A 20,527-nucleotide genomic window follows, 5' to 3' on the forward strand; every position below is an offset into this window, starting at 1 on the left:
TTTTGACGTAGGACTATACGTTTTTGTTTTCGATATGGGGATGCACTTTGCAAATTGAACAAAACTGGACAACATGCGATTAGGTTTTGAAAGTTTATAATTCTGTTATCTCAAGATAAATGTTGAAACACTTCATAGACGTTTAGTAATAAGAATCTGAATGTTTTCCTTGGGAAGTCTAATACTTGTCAATTTCCAAAGGCAAGACTCGAAGTGTTCTTTTAATGGGACACGCAGTGGCGTAGCCAGAAATTTGGTTTGGGGGGGGGGGGTTGACGAAAATCGTTGGTTTTTCAAAAATGCTTCAATATATTGTAAATTTGATATAATATTGAAAGTTCACAAACAAAAACAGTTCAGCGGTTACCATTCTATTCTACAAATAAGAAAAAATAAAGAATACCTTCAATATCTTCATAGAGTTTTAAAATGGAATATATCTTACGGTCAACATCACAAAATTTCGAAACCATCAACTTCGAAGGTTGGTCATCAAATGGTGAATACTTCCCAGTGTTCACAAGCTCCTATCCCATGCTTTCCTGTTCGTCTATTGATGACATTTAATCTGTATCCCGGCATCGACTGGGTACTACCGTCATCTGCAGTAGAAGCGAAATGAGCAAGTGCGAGTGGGCATGTGCGCTATAACCCTACCGTAGACAGAACTGAATACGTGAGGTGGCAAAGAAACCCCGCGCGGCTGTCCGAGGAGACAGGAGGTTGTGTAAAACCCAACAAGCCGCCTGGAAAACACCACGTTACGAAGAATCAGGAGGACAAGGCGGATCGGAATAGTCGATCAAAGCCAACGTAACGTAAAACTCGCAACTTTAAAGACGAAGCATTGAAGGAACTTGCTTGGCAGGACAGAATGTGTGGAAAAGCGGGCATCGCGCGGTTACATTCTACTAGAGCGACGGCACAACAAACAAGTTGGGAATCAGTTTTGTAGTGCTGTGCAAGATGCACCAACACGTAATCAAGTACCAGACGATCAGGTGTGTGGATCAAAGGCATTTTTTACAACTACAGCATCGTTAGCGTGCACTGCCCTCACGAAGCGTAACCCGAGAACGAAAAAGATACCTTTTACGCGCATTTGGAGCCCGCGGCAGAAAGTGAAGCTCCTCATCAGCGACATGAACCTCACCCCTGAGATCACCTGATTAATAAATGTATAACCCAATTGACCACGTTCTAATGAACGGAAAAAATTTCTCCAACATTACAAATGTGCGCACCTTCCACAGTGCAAATATAGATTCGAAATCGCCTACAGGAAGATAGGCGAGGGAGCATCTGTATAGAGTTATGAAAATTCTACGAGTAGGTAAATCGCTCAAGCAAAGGCTATGTGCCACAGCCTGACATATGAAGAGATACTAATGGAGACCTTCTCACGACCGAGTGCGAGCTGATCGATAAGTGTATTATGATGAATATCGAAATAGCAGTAGACGACGAGAGTATCGCAAGAATCAGTCTGGGGACATGCGCAGCCGACGACAGATTCCCAGCGCAAGATCTACCGAAGATTCATGAGGTGATCGGCGTGTTGAGGACTGATAAAGCCGCCGGCAATGATCAACTGCCATGTGAGCTGCTAAAACACGGAAGAGAGGCGTTGTGTAGAGTACTCCACTGGGTGGTTTTAAAGATCTAGGAGAAACAGATTTTACTGGAAAATTGGATGGAGGAAGTAGTATGTCCCATCTTTAAAAAGGGTGTTAAGCGGGATTGCTGCAAATAGTTATCGAGCAATCATATTGATGAATCACCGTTAGCAAGCGAGATCGTTGAGAAAAGTAGCATATAACGCCCAAATACGGATTTCCGGAAAATAGCGGAAATAGATCGAGTGATATGTGATGAGTATTTGAAATACTTTTGAGTCCTTTTGAAACTCGGAAAGGGCTACGGTATGGTGTGATAATAAAGCTAAGACACGGTTTTCCGGAGGTCTGCTCAGCTTTTTAGCTTCGCCGGTAACGTCAATATTGTGCCACACAATCTTGAGACGATTGTGGGAACGTACTGACGTACTGACGTCCGACTGACGGTTGAAGCGATGACGATGATATCAAGTTGGTTGATACCCACACAATTAGGAGAGATTGTTGGCGAGTTACAGCGGGTAGCCTAGAACAATATTTCAATAGCCTACCACTCGTCGGCATGTTTTAACCCGCCTAGTCACCATTTCATTTACTGGGTGAGCTCGTGTATTTGGGCTCACTAATGACCGCCAATAATGACACCAACAGTGAAATTTAGAAAAGTATTCTAGCAGGTGAAGGTTGTTACTTTGAGCTTCGAAAAACCCTTCGATCGACGAAGGTACGACAGCGAATGAAGTTAATCTTCTACAAATCGCTCATTGGACCTGTTGTCTTCTACGGTCAAGAAACCTGGAGCATGCTGGCGGGAGATCAACGCGTTCTTAGTGATTTTGAATGCAACGTGTTGAGAACGATTAGTTTCTTGAGCCATTTTACCGAGTTGTTCACCATTCTGAAAACATGCAGCCACCCAAACTTCGCTGAGCGAACAATGGATGGTTCTCCAAGCTACTGTTGCAATTCTTTGTTCATACGCCGTCTCCGCTTTCCGTCTTTCATATGCATCCCATCGTAGTACTTCCAAAATTATTATTTAAATATTAAAAATAAAATATTTTTTTATTTTAAATTGGTAACCACCAATCATTTTTTTTTAATTCAATTAATTTTGGTTTGGGGGGGGGTTACCCACAACCCCCCCCCCCCCCCCACGCTACGCCACTGGGGACACGATTCATATCATATTGATGTTTCAATACAAACAGGGATACGAATATGAAATTAATATGAAAGGTAAATAATCCAATCATTAATCTGGAGCATATCCTAACATATGTAACAATTGATATACATTTTTTTAACGCTTCAACAGTCATTATAAATAGATTTTTTGTTGGGATCATCGCATATTCGATGATGACGCCACTGACATACGTGCAAGTATACTAGGGGACTGGGGGTAGAAAATTTGATTCCGAGCCTAAGGGATAATTCACTTGCAAATGGTGTTTGGGACCGTGTATAAAAGATGGAGCTAGTGTGCTGGAAAAATTGGCGGATCGATATATTTCGGAGCAGTCTTTATAGGGATGTTTGCCTTCTGTTTGCCTATATCTTGAGATCAATGATTAAATAGTTATCAAACAATCTGAAGATATTTTCTGAACTTGTTAAGTGATTTAATTTTCCAAATATAAACAAATTGGCTTACCAAAAAAAACGCACGCTTGATATGAACAAATTTTCATTCTATTCCAGGACTCGGTTTTCGCCCGCTACCCTCCGAGGACAATGTGGAAAGTACGCTGATTTGGTACAAAGGTACCGAAGAGAAAAACTACAAACAGTGGACCGATGCACTGGACACTTTTCTACAAGGTGAGTGAAACTATAATACTTCAAGCGACACGTAACGAATAAATTCATGCGTTAGTTCCGAAACCTACAGCTTATGCGGTTAAAAACCATTAGTCAACAATAAAGAGTTGAGTGTAATTTCTCACTTCTTAATAAATCAAAACTATAGTTTGATGGAACTGAGCCAGGTGTGATGCTATTTTAGTATTGTTGCGATGCTGATTTTTCGGTGTCCCGTCGGCCTGGTCTCGTGATGTTCAGCGAATATTCACATGTCGTGCAAAATCGCTAGCGGAAAGGTCGGTTGTAAAGCAAATAAAATGGCAACGAAAACAAAAATTTGCTATGCATCTATTTTTAATGGTTGTGCTTTCCAAGAATTCCAACGAAAAACTCTCGATCATAACAAGAAATTTGTTTTTTTTCTCGTTTGAGTGTAGATTATAGGACGCCCGGACAGATTTCGGGCCGAGGACAGAACATTTACAACTGTGATTACACCCAACCACCCCCACCAAGGACAGTATGTGATGTGGACATCAAACAGTATGGACCATGTACCCTGGAAAACCATTACAACTATCACAAGAGCGCTCCCTGTGTGTTCCTGAAACTGAACAAGATTTACGGCTGGGTTCCCGCTTTCTACAATGATTCAAGCAAACTGCCACACAACATGCCAAGTGATCTTTCGGATTACATCAAGACTGTAGAGGCTCAAGCCAAGCACACGGTAATATTCATCCCTAAACTTTACCCTTTATCCATTATTGCGACTTACACTAATGCGCTGCACTGTATTTGTTTTAGATGAACACAGTATGGGTGTCGTGCACAGGAGAAAATCCGGCTGATTTGGAAAACGTCGGTCCAATCAGCTACTATCCGCGACGTGGTTTTCCAGGATATTACTACCCATACGAGAACTCAGAAGGATACCTGAGTCCACTGGTTGCTGTGCATTTTGAACGACCGATTCGTAAGTATTTCGTTCTATTCCAATCAACACGACGAATGAAATTATTAAAAATTTCTCCAACTATATCGACGACACAACAAAAAGATACCAAACCAGTACAAAACACATTTATCTCTAGTAGTAATGCTGTCCTATTTTAAATTTAATTGGGTAATTTATGCTTCGCCTAGGAATGTCAAAATAATAAATAGTACCGTAAAACGGGGTATCTTTGATCACCGGGGTATGTTTGATCAAATGAGAATTTTTTGAGAAACGTACACTGATAGAATATATTCGTAAATGAATTAGTTTCGTTCAGACAATTTTTATAAAATATTCGAATTTTTCGTACATATGATATATCATTTGTAGGTCTATTGAAACCCTTATTTCTCACGAGTTTTTCATGAAAACCACGAAATGACTTTCGTAGGCTTATTACGAAACGGTTTCGTTAGGCAACTGAAATGTTCACTGCTATATACGAAAGTCTTAATAATATTTATGAGCACCATTTGTCAAACCGTCAACGTCTACAGAGCTTCAATAAAGATAGAATATGGAATCCTTGTTCCTATATGTCAGATAATTGTTGATTATCACGACGATCTTGGTCTGACTCTTTAGTAACCGTATCCGTGTCCGCCGGTTTCAGGAAGATTTCCTGAAACTTTTTCGCTTCCAGTGGATCCAGAATCCGAAGCAGTACGGATTCAGTTGAGCCATCGCGAACTGCTCGTTGGTTTTGTATGAATAAGTTTGAGTTTTTCTCTGTTGGAGAAATGTCAAAATAATATAATACGAAATCTTTTCTAAGATGAACGAAATGAATTCGTGTGACCAACGAAATCGTTCATAATATACATGAACGTTTATTATAATAAACGAAACATTTCGCTTCTTTCGCGAAAAATCATGTTGCTATCACCGATAACATTCGTGCAGTGTACACTAAATATGTAAAATTTACGAAAGCTTTCGTTCACCAAGCGGCCATTCTTGTGCATGAAATGAAAGAAACTTACTACTTACAATGTACGAAAAAACTTCGTTGCAGAAAACGACGAATGAACTCGTGCATTGCACGATCAATTTCATTATACTTACGAATTTATATTATCAGTGTACGATAAGATGCCCTCTAACAAAAACATCGAAACAAAAACCAAACCATATTCTAATTTTGTTCAGCATGACTTGAATTGAAGATAGTTATTTGAAAAACTTTTGAAAAAGTGATCAAGGTTCCCCCATTTTAGGGTAGTTGTATATTGATTTTAGCAACAGTGTTCTCTTAGTTTCAACACTCCTTTTTCCGAAGTGAGGTCACAGATCAAGTTCGGTTGAAGTGAGTAAACATTTATTTTCAAATAATCAATAATTATTCTAATGCAATAAATACCAGAAATGGGCAATCGTAATGAGTCGTTTCTATAATAATTTAATAATTCACAAGTTTGATACCCATCTTTCGTCGATGTGGTTATCATCTATTTTTCACCAACATAATGATCATAATCGCGTGATATGATCAGAGATACTGGGGTCATAAGACCATAAGTTATACAAGTTTGCGCAGAAGTTGGCTATAAACACTTCAACTTCTAATTAGAACGCGTATAAGGGATGATATAAAAAAGAATTTTTAGTAACAAAACAGAAAAGACTTATGTGACACGAGCATATGTGTCAGTTTCCCTAGCTTGATCAACAAAAAGATACAGATAAATCTGGGAAAAATTTTCAATAGAACCTACCAGGAACTAGAAATTAAAAGATATTGATTTGATTGAGACGTTCTCCATGTTAATCGGAGATTTGTCCCTTGCCAGATCATCTCATAATTTTTCTGATGGAAAAACTAGATGATTGAAGAAGGGAGGAATATGGAAAATGGTAACACAATACAATTACAACAGAAAATGGCACACAGCCTGAGTATTTCGCTTCCTAAAGAATAATAATCTACGGAAGCTAAGTAGTACACTTCGGACTACCTGTTCCGGTGGTAAAACCCCACCAAACAGGGAACCTCAATTCCAGAGTCATGCGACCCGTGCTATGGTTGAAATTGTTGAGGAGGTTTAAAATATTCTCAATGGCGAACGGAAGTGCCGAACTAACTCCTCAGTATGCTGCGTTATGGAAAGGAAGGTATCATTTTGCCAGATTTTTATTGGTTGGGGGTTTGGTGAGATTTTCAGCTGATGGTAGTTTGGCGAATTTGGGCTGAATTTCGATTATCTAATTTTGTGTGTGCAAACGGACCTGCCCAGAGGTTGTGTGGCATCCGGCCAAGAATTGAGCCACTGCGTTCCTGCTACCATGTCGTAGGGGGCGACTGAAGACAAGGAATAACAATCGTGCTGTCAACTGAATGGTTTAATGGTCTAAAATATGCCAATCGTGCACGGAATCTGACACAGAGGACCAATATTTTTTTCGCAAATGATCGTGCCCCATTTAAACCTGATATGGCTCGCTAAATACGTTAACATCCCAACTTGTTGTGCAATACATGTTGGAAATTAAATGCAGTTTTCTAATCATAAATGGTTAGAATAGCACAAATCAATCTCAAACATACAGCAATTATAAATCTATCGCGACTTATGCATGAAGGTAAAACTTCCATAGCATTGGCGCAAGAACCGTACATCCATAAAGGAAACTTATTTTTCACCGCCTTTATTGCTTACAACAAGACAGGCATAACTAATCCACGTGAAATGCCTCGTGCATGCATTTTTGTAAATAAGGCTATTGACGCGTGTATCATGTCGGAGCTCACAACTCGCGAAATCTGTGCATCATCACTCATTTGGAGTAGCTCAGACATCAATCCGCGAGGCTCTGAACTGATGGAGTACACTCAGGTTTTTTTACGCGGGGGATACACGCCGCGTAAATGAAAACCGCGTAAATGAAAACCGCGTAAATTTCAAAATCCACGTAAATGAAAACCGCGTAAATTTCAAAATCCGCGTAAATGAAAACCGCGTTAATTTCAAAATCCGCGTAAAAAACGCGTAAAAAATACCGCGCAAAAAAAACCGCGTAAAAAACTTGAGTGTACATAAATAGTATAAATATACATATTCTGAATGTAGTGATCCGACCAACTTTTGCGAGGAATAGAAGAGAGGTGGTGTCAGATATAACGCTTTGCTCTGAAAGAGTTTCGCATGAACTGGGAAATTGGCCGATTCAAAATGAAACTGAACAGTCTATCCAATCACGAACATATATTTTTGATCATCTTGATGTCACCATCTATGTGGTAATATAACGCAATTCTAAATCTACAAACTGGGACATCTTTTTGGAAAACTTGGCAACTAAACTTTATGGATATTTTCCGAACCTCTCGGTGGAGGGCTGAGCTTGAAAGAAGAGATTGGAACCGGCACACAGTGGCACTCCCCCAAAATCAATGTAATGTAATTCTTTTGTTAATATTAATTTTATTTTTCTAATAGTTTGAATAAAATTATCTCAAAGCTCAAATGAATTTTGAAAATTGTCTTTGAAGCAAGTGTCGTTGAGGATTTCTAAAATATACCTAGAAAAAATCGTGTAAATTTACGTCTCCTGACCCTGACATATACGAGAATAAAAAATTACATATTTTTACACGTGATTGCAATTTACATGACATTGGATTTAGTAAATAGCGTAATTTGACTCCACATATTGCGTTTATTTTAAAATTTGATAGGTGTAATTTTATGGCAAAGCGCATGCAAAGTACATCTTTCATGTAAAATTAAGCGGAACACGGTTTTATCTCGTCATTTCGTGGATTACGGTCCGTTAAATTATGTCACGTTTTGAATTACGTTAACGATAAAATTCATATTTTTGGTTTCTAGATATGAGCTATTTGTGCAGATATCATTTATGTTTGTTCTGCATCAAGAAAAAGCAATTCAGAAATTGAATGTTATATCAATAATTTATCTTTATACGTCTTACAATTTTTGAGATGGTCTTCCATGGGCTACTTATCATGAATCCGACCCATAATTAATTAAATTTGTTAATAAAAGCAATTTCGAATTTGTGCTAGCAATACGCAAAATATTGTCTCCGTTCCACTTTTGGTACGTAAAACTTTTGATAAAATTATTTCTATTTGATATATCTAACGTAGAGCTAAAACTTAACGAGAATCAAAATGCCATCGCTAATAAAACGTTAATAAAAATTACAGAAAGCATGACTGAGATACTGAAATCATCAGGGCCGGCGGAAAGCGTGGGTAGTATGGGTAGTACTACCCACTCGAAAATAACCGAGTGGGTAATTACCCACTCGAAATTTTGAACCATTTCAAAAAATTTAGATGTGCAACGCATGTATCTCGCACTACACAGATTTGAAAACGTCGATGTACCACAATTACATTTGCATAATCGAACGTGACTTAATGTGAATGTAATGTAAGCGTGTGCATTGCGAAAAGTGAAAAAATCATTACTAATGGACCCCGCACCCTATGCTTTCTACCCACTCGGGCGTAAAGTGTTTCGCCGCCCCTGGAAATCATGAACATAAGTCACATTACTCTGCCAGAAAAATTCAACACAAATAAAATATCACGAAAGCGTGAATATAAATTACGAATATTGTGACTAAAACCCTGAAATAATAAACATAAATTGTGCTACTCTGCCAGAAAAATCCCATGTTAAACTCATGAATAAAATATCACAGTAACATGATGAGAAATTACGAAAATCGCGACTAAGCCGCTGAAATCATGACCATCGTTTTATTTGATATACTGCAAACCAGTGTATCCCCAAAGTATGAACAAGAATCATAACAAAAACTGAACATGCCCAGGGAACAACCACAGTAACCCAACCAAAAACTAGTTTTTTTAAAACACGCACAGTTTCATGAATATGAAGATTAATATCCAAAATTTCAGGAATTTGGTCACGACTTTCGTAAATTGTACAGTTCAATAAATCGTGATTTTTGTTTATGAATTTGTGAACGGATTTTTTCCCTGCATTGTACGTTAAATGCATAAAAATACAGAAATATCAAAGAACTTTCAAGCAACAACTAACAAAATTTAATGCACCAATTGATTAAAAATGATGCCAACTACAATGTCAGAAGGCACTAAATTTGATAGCCCTACAATCGTAGAATTACACTTGTAATTTTTGATTTTTAACTTGATTGTTTCAACTAAAAATGGCTAATCTAACTAACTACACATTTTGTTGATTTTCGAGTCACCAATGGTGAAAAAAGGTTGTTTTAGGAGCAATTAGTTTCCTGTAAATAAAGACAAGAAAAATAAAAACAAAATTAAATTACAAATTTAACTATTTCTTTAGTTGAAAAGGCTACGTCAGTTTTCTCGCTATGTATATTTTCCGTAAAAGTTTAAGGTTGGACAGAGAAAGGGTAAAATTCGCAAACGAAAAAAGCAGTTTTTTTCCACACCGTATGTCAGATCCTCATAAAAATCAATCAGCAGTACTGTAACAACATTCTACATACGCTGATTGATTTTTATGAAGATCTGACATACGGTGTAGAAAAAAACTGCTTTTTTCGTTTGCGAATTTTGCGCATTCTCTGTCCAACCTTAAGACATAAATGCGGTGTCGAAGTTAAAACCAATAAAGAATTTTTAAAAATTTTTTTTGATGTGTCAATTTAGATAGGCTCAGATTCAGACTTAAGTTTGTGAATTTAAATGAACAACATATGCGCGTTTTGAAATCGATTTTTTAATCACTATCCCCACCCCGTATTTCTTCTACAGCAAAATCTGAACCACTGCTTCCAGCAAATTATTTCCACCTTTGTCAGTACAAGAAACTTTCTATGCTCCAACAAAATTTGACCGTTGCTGGAGTGTAGACAATACCAGTGATGCGAACGGCACCGGTAAACTGTCTTTCGGTATATTTACATTTGCACAAGCCGTACAGCCCGCTACAGCGACGCATCACTACAGCTCTTGCCAGAACGGTAACCAAACCGAGTATATTTTTCCGTACAGCAGTAAAATACATTTTTGTTTTGCTGCTGTCTGCTCGGTGAGAGTGTGGCGTAGTAAAGTTTGTTCTCTCGCTTTGTACACTTTTCTCTGCGTAGTCAAAGGGAGAGGCCGGACACGAATGCGTTAATGCCGGTCGTGGCGTAAACGAACCGCATTCATTGTCGTCAGATGTGATTAAAAATATTGAATAGATTAAAAATATTAAAAAGTGTAAAATAAGGAAAGAGAAGCTGTACAGCTCGCGTCTGGTGGCTGTACTGGGGGCAGTATGTTTTTGTCATGTTACTGCTTCACTTACAGGCTGCCGTACAGCGCTGGGCGTCCTACACTAGCGAACGACAGCAGCGTCGTATTAGAAATGAGAATATAGGTAGAAAACTTACAGCCTCAGAAAAGGTAGGAATTTTGCATCCATGGGCAATACCACATGGTTGAAGAGCCTATTTTGAGAAATTAGGCGGATAACCAAACCGAAACATGCCCGATCAGAACAACATAACAGAAAGCTATCAAATTTATATCTCATGTTGATATTTATTACTCTCTGTGTTATCTTTATGATATACCGATCAGGAATGCAAGAAAACTTATATCAAGATTATATCTTCTGGTGCTATCATTGGATTAATAATATGATATAAATGTACGCATACAAAGATGATGTTGCAGTAAGTTATATATTATTTCACAATTATCTTTGAACGCTAACGGTTACACAAATGATTGTCTATTTGCTAATGCACTGAAGTCTCTTTTTATGCGTCGTATTTCACCTTTTTAAAGCGAATTTTTGAAGTTTCTGATTTTTGGTTTGCATTTTTCACATGGATTTTCAAAATTTCGCGTTTTGAGTATAGACAAGTTTTAGATGCATGTGGTCGGAGAACTCGTCAGTGAGGTGTTTGATTGACTGACTTGGTTGCAGTTGGATTAAGAGATGACATTGCCTATTTTCTGAGACACTCGTCTGACACACAACTTCGAATAGGAGGCGTATGATTTAAATGTTAAAGCCATTATTATAAAAAGCTTTGGAATCGTAAAGTTATCAAAGAGCTTTTCTAAAGATTATAATTTTCCTATAAAACTTATTTCGTAGAACATGCAGGAAGTATCCAGCAGTCCAGATCAAATAAAGAAACGCGAATTGAAATCAAAAAGCATTTTTAAACTAGTTTTTATGGCTTAGTCAAATGAGTATATAATAAATTTTCCTCTAATCTATGCTGCATATTGCGATAACGAATTTTCAGGTAACAAAATACTATCTAATATATTATACTGATCACCAAAATTTTCGTAGTGTATCGTAATAAGACTTTCAGTGCGATTGCTCCAATTTATGTGGGTTTTTATGAACAATCCAAACTTATCCAGTTTGTGGGTTTCTAGTTTGTGAGTTTTTTGAATTTCTAAACTATCGCGACTTTTTTATTTTATCCTCCGCATAAAAAGTGTTTGAGTTTACTTGAGTATTATATCTTTTCATTCCCCGTAAGATAAGTTTGATATCTAATGGTTGAAATGACAAGTGATTTGAATGCGTTTTAGATAATCCTTGAGATATCTAAAAACTTATATGCAAAAATATTGTTAATATACTCCTTAAAATTTAATCAAATTTGGAAAAAAAAAATTGTAACAGAAAAAAAATATAAAATATTTAAGAATTCGTCCCATCGAAGAAACATCAAAAATTTCTCGAATTTTCTCATATGTCTGTTATATTCGCAGTTGATAGATATAATTTCTGTGAAAGATTTGCATTTCTAGCAATTTATTAGGTGCGAGATAATTGTACTGGTTGGTTTAGTCTTCCCCATATCAAAAATGCCCATAACAAATCCCCAAAAGAGACTTATTATGAAACCTCAAAACTCATTTGCTGCTTTGAATCTATGCGGTATCCTAAATAAGATTTGTCGTATGCTCCGTAAAATAATGTACGTGAAATATCCGCTCAATGTTACCATGTCGCATCGACATTATTTCTAAAAACCATGTAAAACACGTTAACGTACAAGAGAAGCGCCAAAGCGCACTATTCAGAATCTAAAAATAGCCCCTCTTTCCTAATCTGAAAAGATATTATAAAGCTATTCAGTCTATCGTCATATAGGCAGCTGTATTAGTGAGTAAACTGAATAAAAACAAAGCGTATGACATCAGGAAAACAAACAGCAAACAGGCTTGGGCAAAGTTCAATGTGTGCGTTCTGGAAACGTCTTCTGCATCTATAATCGTTTTGCCCTTGACGGAGGCGTGGAATATTATGCTAACATTAAACATCGGTCGAAAACAACGTCGTTGTTTCATGCAGGAAACTTCCCCATCAAACTCAGAATACCCAGGTTCAAAGCGGCAATATCGACAAATAATGTGCGTGTCATATATTCGCAATAACTAATCAGCCAGAATGTATGCAATCATTTGGCAATGCTATAAAAGCTTTTGCTGCATGAAGCTTTTTGCTCCAAAGCAAAAAGCGCCCTAATGTATGCTTTATTTTTCTTGTATTCTATTTTTAGACGTGCACGCTAAAATCGTTGATATTATACAATAAGTAATACAAGCTATGTTGGGGTCAATTATGCTATCTCAGGTTGTTATGATCGTGTTATATTGCTATCAACGTTTGTTATAAATGTGATATTCGTAGAGAATTTTTTGTTAGAATTTTTGTTATTTTAACACCTAACGGTTTCTACTTTATAACAAAATTTGATAGGAAATTTTTCGTAACAAAATATCAGCATGAGTTATAATTGTGTTATTTCCTTCTGATCGGGTGGCCTCATCTTCCTCGAAGAAATTTTCGTTTAGCAAAGTTTAGGATATCTCAGCTGCGGTGAATTGTTTAGGTTCATGTACATGTCATAAGTGAATCAATCCGAGTATGCGGATCTCGTTGATTGCGTTATCCCCTTCTATTTTGTGAATTTCATGGTCATAAAAAAGACAAAACGATTGCAATATTGTTTACACTGAAAAAATAAAATCGTGAATAGAACAAAAGGTATCACACAATGATAGAATTTATTCCTCGTTTTTTCGACGAAGCATTTTGGCGTCCACCTTTGGGGATGCTTTACAATTATTTACCGCCACGCTAATGGAAGATATCCTGTTGCAAAACTACAAGTTCCATTTTTTCAAAATATTATTGATGTGTTCCTATCTTCTTTGAAGTAGATATGGGTTGATTCGATGTTTTCGCAGATATTTATATAGAGCAAAACATTCAAGAGCTATTTCCGTTGTTGCAAATCTACGACCAAATGCCCAGGAATCCACACTACCTACAAAGAACTCACCGACATTCGTTCAGCCTGGATAGTGTGTGTCACAAAGAAAGTTGTGCACTTTAGCTTCGTAAGTGGAGTATTCACTATTGGCAATTCTAATTAAACTGACATGAAAGTCTTTCGATTTCTAAAGAAACTTTTTTAATTCACTGCCTCGTTGACACTTGAGGCTTTTGTGCAAAGGCGTTCCAACCACTTCGCTCAGAGGATTGAAGGGTATTTCTGTAAGCTTTGCAACTAGATTTATATGTCTCTGACCCGTCTCTTCTTCTGCAACTCCAAGCTCTTCTATATAAATTTTAGACACATGCTAGTAAACTCGGGTGATTCGTAGTAATACTGCCTAAGCTCGATCCTCATTAGCAGAAGACTAAGATTAAGCCCGTACGATATTAAGCCTGTTCTAATGACTCTGCCACTTCTAGTTTTCCGATCTGTTTACTTCACATCCTTGCTCTCACTTGAGTACTATGGCTCTAATTTTCATAACTTTCCCTATCCAGTAATCTCTAGCTAATTGAATGTCGTTAAAATGTAAAAAAGAAATGACTAACATAGACGTAATAAAAAAGGAAAAAAAAAATTTAGAGTCAAACAAACTCCGCATTTCACCAAGGAGTTCCTCTAGAAGCACACATAACTCCAACTAGTACTATGAGTGAGTGTTTTATCCACAACCTCATTCACGTCACTAGTCAGATTTAATTGTGCGAAAATACCTATGAGACCCAGTCGCCAAACCCTCCTCGTAGAGGTCTCAGTTCGTAGTATTGGGAATACGATAGGTGACGATTTCTAGCGTGATATTTAAATAATCAAAGACTTATGATCAGAGAACGACGTTTCGAGCTCGTTCTGTACCCGTCAGTTTTCCAGCTCATGCGTAATGCTACAGGAGCAGAGGGTTACATCTAACACCTCTTCCCTGTCAAATCGAGCTAATATTGATCGATTTCGTACATTGATTATATGCAGATTTGGGCTGCTTAAATATTCTATAAATTTAGTGCGCCTCAAATTGATATCTGAGCTGCCCCAAGTTATTTGTTGAGCTTTTTCAACACTGCCGATTATGAGTGGAAGCCCATTTCTTCCACAGTATTATACTTAAGGTATTTTAAAATCATCAGAAGGCTACGACTCGCTGTGCAGCAAATATACAAAACGATAGACGTATTTTCTGCCTCTGTTATCAACAGTCATATTGACTGTGACAGCACAAACATCGCGAGTTGTTAAGTCGAATATAAGACATGCGCCAAAGCAAAACCTGTTCGCAACATATGCTCGAATTAAATAAAATTCCCGTCAAGCCACTAACACTTTGCTCTACTTCCAGGTGGCATCATCATCAACATCGAGTGCAAAGCGTGGGCACACAACATCATCCACGATAGACACGAACGTCTTGGATCCGTGCATTTTGAGCTTCTGATTGATTAAATAGTATCCTAAGGGCCATGCCATCTGCCACGCGGGCCAATCTCCTTTCCACAACTACTTTCTTATGCCTAAACGTTTTTAATCAGACTCTCAGATAGGTAGACCACAATTTTAACTTCGAATTTTTTGTTTGTCTATTATCACAATGCTATCAACAATATCAAGCCATTTTTTACAACTTTTACACTCGTGTCAATGTTTGCAAGTTAGAATCTACTAGGAATCGTAGGATATAGGATGAATTTCGTTAGCTCTTTCAAAATCAACCAATTAGGCAATCTACGACGATCTTTACTAAACGCATTAAAAAGCAAGAAAAAAAGACGATAGAAAGCACAATTTGTTGTATGAGGTAAGATTGTTCTGCTTGTGTTTCAACTATTGTAAATAATAAATGAAAGTCCAAAGGCCGCTATTTCACTGATTCGTTATGGTGTGAAATTTTGAGACTTCGATAGACATCGGTGATGAATAAATTGCGCGCAAAGATGGATTTGGTCAAACAGCTAGTAGACAGGATACGTGCTCGTTTCCTCAGTTTTTGTACAACTGCCAATTTAATGGTTCACCTCTAAAAATAACAAAAACGATCGACCGTCGACAGCAAACTCCGGCAATAGCAGTGCAGTGAGGTGAACTGTAGGGTTTCGCACTGTTAATGCGATGATCTTTTTGAGTAGATAGCTCATTTTAGTTGTTGAAACAGTTTTTGGCTCAATCGCACTACAAGTAAGACCAAGTAAATGCACGTTACGTTTATTAATATAACGTCTATATTTGTAACGATCACTGTTCAAATGTGAAACAACAGTTAACACTGGTTCATCTATTTACAATCAAAACAACAATTATACTAAACAAACATACTGGTCGAACATCCTATAGAACCGAACATGATAGCAACACTAGATAGTTTTATTTAAAGATGGTAGAAAAGTATTATAGTATTATGCACCGTGGCAATACGAGTGAAGAACCGACCAAAAGAGAACAAGAAAAGTGCCAACACAGACAACTCAATCACCTCCCCTGTATCCGTTTTGTATGTTCATTTTATGGCGAATAGCCATAAAAGATAGGTAGAGTCGAGACAACCACCGCAGTATAGAACGTTTGTACAAGATGAGACAGCAATCCACCATAAATTTATGATATATCAGCACGAGCTAACTTTTTAAATTTTGCATTTCAAATCTCGATGTTGTACATTTGTTTTTCTTTTTTATTCGATTGTTTCAAACAAACATTGATTGATTTATTGCGTCCTTGGAATCTAAATTCCACGTTTTATGTATTTTTAAACAATAAGTTTCAGAGTAAGTAACTTCTATATTTAATCGGTGTGCTTCGAAATTTGATACCAGCTTGTTAGTAGGAATCAAAAAGTTTTTCTCAGTCTGACATAATTGGATCCACATCCCTACTCAGTATGCAGCTCTGTACATGATTACTAGATAAACTAGAAATAGAACCGGAATAGTTTTTATTCGCAGAGAAAACTCCCATCGTCATATTGCGTAATATCACACGAATAGTACCTGTATTCGCCAAAATGATCTTTTGAAGTAGAATACTTCTAACGTTTCAATCTAGGGGTTCCTTTTCAAAATTTTCTGCCGGAATTTTACCCGTTTTTTTAACTTGAATATCTGCCGTTGTAATGATTGGAAAAATAAGATTATTACGCTATCGGATTGGAAATATGTACAACAATTTTTTATCCAATTCCGTAGGATGTACAATTACTAAAAATAACGGAAATAATGGATTTTGTGAAAGTAGTAATTATCTGATCCATGATTGGTCGGTACAATTCGCTCAAGTAGCAAGCGTTGCTAGGACTGCCTCTTTTTCATCGAATGAACTGCGACACATAGCGGAACGGTGCCTAAGACGGACACCTTAAGGTTAAATAGCAAATTCGACTCATCCATGGCTGCTTTGCTCGCAAATTGCACATAAACCGTGATTTAAGATTATGTTGCATCAATATAAAAACTTAGAAAAATAAAATTACAAGCAGATGTTAGAAAAATAAAATTACAAGCAGATGTTTAAGTATGTTTAAAATGGTTTTGAAAAAGAGACCTAAAATTGTCATTTCAAAAGTAGTATGAGAAAGATGGACACCTGGGGTGGGTAAGATGAACATGCAGCGTGGGTAAAGATGGACATAGGATACGGGCAGAGTGAGACGCTTCTCGATCAATAAATTTTATTTTCTGTCAGTACATCACAATGTAGCTATAACAAAATATAGCCCAAGGGTATGCAATTTGACGGCTTTCTGCTTTGTATTGGCGTAGTAAATATGTCCATCTTTCCCTACCCTACTGTGTCCGTCATACCTAAGCTGACAAACTCTGACAAAAAATCCCTACACCATACCGCAACGAAGCGTGATCGTTCACGACGCTCAGGCAAACAGCTCGCACAGTGTACGGATTTTTTCGTCAGAGTTGGTCAGCTTAGTCATACCCAACATGACACAAATTTTAAAAAAATTTGTCTACATTCGGAATGATTATGTAAAGTATCTGTTTTTTTTTTCGCCAATCAAGTGTTAAATACCCAGTACCTCATGCCCACTTAGAAATATTTCCCGAGATCAACGATTTTCACGTTTTAATCGGAATTTTCTACTATCAAAAAATGATGTCCACTACTACGGTGTCGAAAAAAAAATTGTTTTGCTCGTATATCTTATAATTCTCATACTTGATTATTGTAGTATCTTTCAGAAGCATTTAAAATCTCTTTGAAATGATACCGCACCATTGTATTTTTATTTAATTTTGCAGTTTGTGACAAACGCAAAGTGTCCATCTTACCCACCGTGTCCGTATTAGCCGACTTTCCCCTATAACAAGGGAACATAAGAAAAATTCTATAGTTTGTGTTCTGACGTTGTGAGTGTAGCAGCTGATGCGTTTCATGTCAGCTCGCATTCTTCGGTGGTAGGTAATACATCCCATGACTGCCGCCAAGCGCTGATAGCATTTTATTCTAATGATGCACTAGCGTGCCAGTTTCATGCATACACGGAAGATACAATGATGGCACACCACAGAAAAAGCAAAAAGCTCTTTCTTTTGGAGCTGAATTAATGGATTGGCGATGGGGTGGTTTGGTGCGAGACAACCGCGCTCTCTTGCTTTTTAAATTATATGTGGTGCATGTACGCGTTCCAGAGTGCACTGTGGTGTATACAATGAAGTTGTAACTGGCGTATGCTCTTTGGTAAGTTTTCCTCTGGCAAGCGGTAGTGCGGGTGCGATTAACGGTTAGATAAGCAATGGTTGTTTCGTTGTGTAAAGGAGATGGTGTTGGCTTAATGGATGCTGATATTATGATTTTCTGTTGATGATTTGATACGAGTTACTTCGGAAAGTTTATTTACGAGTTTACAGAGCATTTTTACACTACAATGGGAAACTTAAAATACTCGGTCCTCGGAGCAAACTGAGAAAAATTTTTACGCATCATCATTCTATAAACACAGTTAAATAACGATCAGTAAAACCTGATTAATTGCATCTACATTAAGCCCGGCTTATTTTATGAGCGGCTAAATGACGCAATGCGTTTTACCTATTTTGATTGCGAATATCGCGGCTACACAAGTGAAAAGATCCATTAAAAGTCATGTCCTGGTACTGAATTCGTTGTCGATTATCAGACGTGACAATTGTAGGGTTATTGTCAAAATTCCACTCTAAAATACCTGCTTCGTTAATGTTTGAGCATATTATTATTTATGAAAATATGGGGTAAAATACGCCCCCTAAGAAAATAGGATAGCTATAGTTTAGCTATAGAACATTGATTGGGAGAATTTGATAAATATCATTCAACCAACATTTCCCCCTATAATTAGGTCATTAAGCTATATATAATTTTCCGGTCCATTCGAAAAATTTTAGGTCCAATACATATAATATAACATTATTTCAAAAAAAATTTCGTTGTGATACGTAGAAACGATTTTTTTGATGTTTTTTAAATAAATCTTATGTAAACTTATGTAAACATATACAACCATACATAGGATAACGGTTGTTTATATCTGGCCTATCAAGACAACCCCCAAAATGAAAAAAAATATACATTGGATGGTGTTTATGTCAAACAAAAATAACCCTGCGGGAAAACACAGAAAACATGTGTTCATTTTTTCTGACAGGGCATCATTTGTCGTGAAATTCGATATGTCAAATGTTTCTGATAGTCAAATGTTTCAAGATTGTCAACATATTTCTTTATTTTATTTTCACGTTTCTTGAGTTGGAAAAACACATTTTTGTAATCACGAAAATCAGCTTTATGGATGTATGTAATTAAAAAAGATTTTTTTTTTCATTTAATGACCCAAGGGGGCACAGCGGGACAGAAAGCTCGTTGGACAAACACGTAATTTTGTTTTTTGTTGGGATTTCACAAAAAGCTTTAAATAGCCTTAGGTCATGCAATTATTAGGTTTTCGAAACAATTTTTCTGTTTTAGATTAGAAAGATGGGTAGGTAATGTCAACGACATTACCATAATGAAGTGGCATACATTTTAAGCTGTCAATACGAATGCTGCAATTTTAACTAATTTCTGAAACGTTTTATTAAAATAGGTTATTTCGGTATTTCTAATGGAAATAGCGAAATATCGGTACAAGTATATCCGATTCTCTTCAGTTGCCAAAAGAATTATTTCACTCTCATTAAATGCTCTATTCAGGGTTACCATATGAATATTTTAGGTTTCGATGAACGTGTACCGATATTTCGGTATTTCCATAACGAAATAACTGATTTTAATACAACCTATCAGAAGATAGTCAAAATTGTAGCATTCGTATTAACAGCCAAAAGTGTATTCTACTTCACTCCGATTATGTCTCTGACATTACCCACCCATCTTTTTTCACTTTCGACAGAGCCACCCCAACTACAACCCATGACACCCTCAACTTTGCGCGCTTATAACTTTGCCAGTTTTTGTTGGATTGACTTGCGGTATTGACGAGTCGATTTGTTGTTACAAAATGATTCTTCATTTTTCTTACGGAAAACATTGATCGATTACAGCACCACCTAGATCTGAAAATGTGAAACTAATGCATTTCTTCATACATTTGGTCAATTTTTCCCATACAAAGTTTGAGCCATTTTCGGAACCACTTCCAGTGTACCAAATGAGCTGAAATTTACAGGGAAGCTTATTGGCCACCCAAACTATCATTTTCAGGAGCAACTATGCTATATTTTCCTTAAGGGGTAACGTACCTTTTTATTTTTCAAAAAATCGAAAAAACCTACTTCTGTGTGCAGCACTCTACTACCAAACCATACGTTTCAATTCTAAATATCTCAGAGAA

The 20,527-nt window shown here is 37.0% G+C and overlaps 1 protein-coding gene across 2 annotated transcripts in view; it reads left to right on the plus strand.

Moving 5' to 3' along the window:
* Positions 1-16,630, plus strand: part of LOC131682129 (sodium/potassium-transporting ATPase subunit beta-2-like) — an 81,130-nt gene extending 64,500 nt beyond the window's left edge. For both annotated transcript variants that reach the window (XM_058963365.1, XM_058963364.1), the window contains 4 exons: positions 3,321-3,440; positions 3,860-4,152; positions 4,230-4,398; positions 15,056-16,630. In XM_058963365.1, the coding sequence (XP_058819348.1) occupies positions 3,321-3,440; positions 3,860-4,152; positions 4,230-4,398; positions 15,056-15,159 (686 nt within the window). In that variant the 3' untranslated portion in view covers positions 15,160-16,630. The remainder of the gene's footprint in view (positions 1-3,320; positions 3,441-3,859; positions 4,153-4,229; positions 4,399-15,055) is intronic.
* The last annotated feature ends 3,897 nt before the right edge of the window (positions 16,631-20,527 follow it).

Source organism: Topomyia yanbarensis, chromosome 2, assembly GCF_030247195.1.
Source record: "Topomyia yanbarensis strain Yona2022 chromosome 2, ASM3024719v1, whole genome shotgun sequence".
Taxonomy (NCBI): Eukaryota; Metazoa; Arthropoda; class Insecta; order Diptera; family Culicidae; genus Topomyia; species Topomyia yanbarensis.